Below are 4,925 nucleotides of genomic sequence, written 5' to 3' on the forward strand. Positions count from 1 at the left end.
CCCGGGGGCAGGCGGGAGAGCCCTGCCCGTGGAGGGGCCGGTGGTCAGCACGCTTCGTTCCCGGCTGCGGCCAACATCCCCGGGCTTTTCAGTGCACTTCGTGCCGTAGCTGTTCCATAAATAGGGCTAATGCGGGTTTACACAGTTATTTTTTCCTAGTTAAAAGTCTGTGATGCAGTTAAAACCCACAGGGATTTTTTTTTTTTTTCCTGACAGCACTTGTTTACAGGATTAAGCTTGATATTTGATATTTATTCTTTCTGTATTGTTACAGAAAAATGGAAATCGCCACCCCTCCAACGTCAAAGTGTATTATATACTGGAAAAGGAAAGTCAAGTCTGAATATATGCGCCTTCGGCAGCTCAAGAGGTTTCAGGCGAACATGGGAGCTAAGGTAAAGCCATAACGATGTAGCTCTCGCTGAAAGGATATCTCCTAAAGACTTCCTTATAGTATTAGAGCAGCTGTCAGACGGGTGCTTCGTCCTGTGAATTGCAAAGCTGTATTTTAGTTGTAAGCTGGATAAGTTTGAAGAGATACTACTTCTCCTCATGCTCCGTTATTAGCCTAGAGCCGTGCAGTCAGCGTCTGTTGTACAGACAGACAGGTCCCTTGGCTGCGTGCTTGTGTAACTGCAGCGAGAGGACTCGTTTCCACTTGCTCTGTAAAGTCTCTCCTTGCTTGAACCCTCCCAGTGCTGGTGGGTTTCAGATGACTCGCTCTGATGCTCCTCTCCTTGGCAGGCAGGATTTTAGAAGAGGCTGGCTGGGATCAAGAGTTATCAAAAGCTCCTGGCTGTTGGGTAGTTTTTCAGCACAGTTGTTTGTGGTTTTGCGTGGTTTTTTTCCAGCACGGTACCAATGCAGAGTTGAATTAGTATTTCTTGTAATGACTGTCATCACTTTGAAATGCTCTGGCTTGCATACATTTTGATACTTGAAACAAAATCTCAGGAGGGGTTTTAGTGTTCTCCATGTGATTTCTTAAATTCTGAGTGCTGCTCTCTCTCCTTTCAGGCTCTGTTTGTGGCCAACTTTGCAAAGGTTCATGAAAAGACTCAAATTCTGAATGAAGCCTGGAAGAAGCTGCGAGTCCAGCCGGTGCAATTGATGAAGCCAGTCAGCGGGCACCCATTCCTAAAGCAGGTGTGGAGAGGAAAAGGGGCACAGCAGCAGCAGGGCTGGATTAGAACCAGGGCTTTGCAGGGAGCTGTGAGGATACAGGGTCTTTTTTTCAGTGTGCTGTCCTGTGTCAGTGTCAGGCCGTGCCTCGCACTCTTCTGAGATGCAGAAATGAGGGGAAAAAAAAACCCCAGACAAACCCAAAGGCCTTTCCTGTGAAGGAGTCCCGTAGAGTGAACGCAGGGCTTTGCTCTTGTCTGCCTGAAGTGCAATTTCCCTCTGGCTGTGAGTGCCTCCCAGGGGCTGTTTCCTCACTGCCCTTCTCTGTGCTCATATTCCAGTGTACCGTTGAGAGCATTTTCCCAGGATTTCCAAGCCAGACGCTGTACATGAGGACCCTGAACACAGTGGCACTGGTGCCCATTATGTACTCCTGGTCCCCTCTTCAGCAGAATTTCATGGTACGTAGGAAGGCTCTGGGATGCAAGGTCTTGGTGTGATTAGTGTGCAATCGTTACATGGTTGTGGAGCGATAAACCTTTTTCAACCCACTTGTTTCAAGTGATTTCTGCTCGAGAGATGAGTTTTAGTTGATTTTTCTGTTGAATCTCATAAACCAGCCTTGTATCCGCACTGTCTTACCCAGCTAGTCTCTCTTTCACAGCTGACTCCTTGATCGGACCACCATTATTTCACAGGATTCAAAGAGTAAATATGTTCTTGGGGGTTTTTTTGTTTGTTTTTTCTTAAGATTTTTTTCTTCCCTTTTAAATTAACAGTTTTATTTCTTAGGCAGGTCCTTTCCTTTGCGACTGGATTACCCTGTTGGCCTCGTTGTAAGGATGCTACTGAGGATCAGTTCCTCTATCATAGTAGTGTGGGGAGTGATTTAAATGCAGATTTTGGTGCAGCGTAGTTAAGATTATTTGTTAAACAAACAGGTGGTCTGTGGCTAGCCTGGCTCTTTGCCCGCTGTGGGGTGTGGATGTGTTCCTGCAACCTGCAGGGCTCGCTCTGAAGCCTCCCGTAGCAGATGGGGGGGAGTAGCGTGGCACCAGCAACTGTAACGCAAGGAGTCGGTCGGTGGTGGCATGGCAATGAGGGTCCAGTGTCCTTGCTCCTGTGGTTAACACGAGAACGCTCCTCAGCTTTGGCTGTGTTCCTCCAGGGAGTGAGTTACCAGTTTGCCTTTCACTGTTCCAGTTCTACCCTGCCTTGAACGCAATCTCTCTGACATTTTTTGGCTGTTTGTTATTCTTGGCAATGTGGATGTTTCTGAGTTTCTGTAAGCCTTGGAGGCACAGCTTTTTTTTTTTTTTTTTTTTTTAAAGCAAATTGCACTTTCAGGGGTCAGAGTTAATGCTGCTGGCATGGGATAACAATGTCGGTGTTGAGACATCTGAAACTGCAGCCGGGGAGGCTGAATCTTTGCTTTGCACTGTTTTGTCTGTGGGTCTGAATGGACAGGAGCCACCTCAGACACATGGCCTGGCTGGGCATCGGCAAGCGCTGGTTTTCTGAATTGTATCTGATCTCTTTTCAGGTGGAGGATGAAACTGTTCTGTGCAATATCCCTTACATGGGAGATGAGGTGAAGGAAGAAGATGAAACTTTCATTGAAGAACTTATTAATAACTATGACGGGAAGGTTCATGGAGAGGAAGGTAACCTGGGAGCAGTCAGCACTGTCCATTCAGTCTCTTGCAAATACATATCAAAGTAGTTGAGAAGTCAAAAGGTGGCAGCAGTCACCAGCTTTTCTGTGGGAGCTCTTAGAGCAGAAAAACAGGAACATGCCTGCTCTTCTAGTTTGCAAGGGCACAGTCCTGCCTTTTGATATTCTGCTCCTTTCTAGGCCTGGGGTGCTCTGGAGCCAATGCTTTTGTTCACAGGGGTTCACAGGAGTCCTCTGGGGTGCTGAAAAACGTGCTAGAGGTTAGGAGGAGCTCAGCAACCTTGTGAATCAGCCTTTTCAGAAATGAAAAGCCAGTGTGTTTCCCTTCGGTGCTGCCTGCCCCATCATAATACTCTGCCTGGAGGGAGGAAGGCAGTGGAAAACTCTGGAATGGCCTGTCCTCAGATTGCTAAAAGTGATACACCACTCTTGGGACTCATTCAAATCCCACCTATGTCTACAAAATTGTGAGACAGGTTCTAGTTGCCAACACTGTCGTGTTGTTGGCTTGTGATTTACCGTGAGGAGTGTAAAAGATGATGGCACGCCCACAAATTGGCTGACATCTCTGTGTTTCAGAAATGATTTCAGGGTCAGTCCTCATCAGCGATGCTGTATTCCTGGAGCTAGTGAACGCCCTGAATCAGTACTCAGACGAGGAGGAGGAAGGACACAACGATTCTGAGGTTAAACAGGAGGATGGGAAAGAAGAGCTGCCAGTCACAAGGAAAAGAAAGCGAATTGCGGTGGAAGGTGGGTTTGGCCTCAGAAATTGGGGCTGCATTGGTGATGTTTCTATCCTGCCCTGCCTGAGTAGCTGGCCAGTGCTCTCCTGCCATCACTCTTGGTTATTATCGTGTCGCTAAGGGCAGTAACCAGCTTGGCAAGTTCTGATATGGTAGTCAAAAGCAGAAGGGAAATCGGTTGTTCTCACTGTCCCCCTGTGGACAGGATAAGAAGTCAATAGCTTAAAGTGTGGGAAGGAGTAATTTCGGTGAGTCATCTGGAAAACCATTTCATGGTAAGATCAGCAAAGCGGTGGGGTATTATTTGAGGAGGCTGTGGGATCTCTGTTCTTGGAGGTTTTAAAGTGCCGGTCTGGCAAGCACCGGTGAGTATGTTTGTAGATCTAATGCTGCTGTAGACCAGGGAGGTGGACGTGTTCAAATCCCTTCCAGACCCATTTTCCATGTATTAGCATTCCTCTTCCCTCTCGTGTGCCACCTGGAGTTCTTGTTGCACAGAGGCAGCTCTGGTTTGTGGGATTTTCATGTGTCCTGCATGACCTTAGGAATGCTGACTGGTAGTTTCATCTTTGTCTTTGGTTTATAGTGATACGGGTAGCAAAAATACCAGGACCTTTTGCAGGTGTAGAAAAGCATTGTCTGCAAATCCTGTCTTGCTAAAAATAAATAGTAATTGTCCTTAAGAAATCGTTAGTGCTTCCATTGATACATTAGCTACTCTGAAAGTGGCAGTGTGTGCTGCGTCTGGTAATGCCTTAGCCTAGTTGCAGGACAACAAGTTTATCTGTTGTGTATGAGATTACATTTCTGTCTCTTAAAATACAATCCTGAACGCCTCCTGGAATCGCTCTCTGTGGAAGAAGAAGGAAAGACACATTCACATCCAGCTTAACTGAGGAATTGTCTCCTTTTTCTTAGGTAACAAGAAGTGTTCAAAGAAGCGGTTTCCAAATGACATGATATTCACTGCTATTTCTTCTATGTTTCCTGAATACGGCTTTCCAGATGATATGAAAGAGAGGTAGAAGATCTCTACTTAAGTTGTCTGTTACCTTTCTTAGCAACAACTGAAATCAGTGTTTTCTAAAACAGCGCTGTGCTCTGACCAGAAAGCAGAGCTCAGTTGGCTGCAGGCACCGTGAACAGAGCGGGTTTTGAGCGTTAGACATTTTAGTTTAGCCTCAAGGTATCTCGGCCAGAGTCCTACTGGCCCAGATAGTAATGTAGTAGTGTAAAATGACCCAAATTAGGAGAGCATGCACATCTGTGGCTGTTTCTGTTTATTGAATAGGTACCGGGAGCTGACGGAAGTGTCAGACCCGAACGTGCTGCCGCCGCAGTGCACTCCCAACATAGACGGGCCGTGTGCGAAGTGGGTCCAG

At 46.8% G+C, this 4,925-nt stretch overlaps 1 protein-coding gene across 1 annotated transcript in view; it reads left to right on the forward strand.

Moving 5' to 3' along the window:
- The first annotated feature begins 266 nt into the window (after window positions 1-266).
- EZH1 (enhancer of zeste 1 polycomb repressive complex 2 subunit) overlaps window positions 267-4,925 on the forward strand; it is a 13,162-nt gene continuing 8,503 nt past the window's right edge. Inside the window, exons 1-7 of the mRNA XM_009648366.2 lie at window positions 267-395; window positions 1,018-1,146; window positions 1,464-1,583; window positions 2,666-2,786; window positions 3,377-3,550; window positions 4,462-4,564; window positions 4,835-4,895. Coding sequence (XP_009646661.1) covers window positions 279-395; window positions 1,018-1,146; window positions 1,464-1,583; window positions 2,666-2,786; window positions 3,377-3,550; window positions 4,462-4,564; window positions 4,835-4,895 — 825 coding nt within the window. The 5' untranslated portion in view covers window positions 267-278. The remainder of the gene's footprint in view (window positions 396-1,017; window positions 1,147-1,463; window positions 1,584-2,665; window positions 2,787-3,376; window positions 3,551-4,461; window positions 4,565-4,834; window positions 4,896-4,925) is intronic.

Source organism: Egretta garzetta, unplaced genomic scaffold (assembly GCF_000687185.1).
Source record: "Egretta garzetta isolate BGI_Z169 unplaced genomic scaffold, ASM68718v1 scaffold100, whole genome shotgun sequence".
Taxonomy (NCBI): domain Eukaryota; kingdom Metazoa; phylum Chordata; class Aves; order Pelecaniformes; family Ardeidae; genus Egretta; species Egretta garzetta.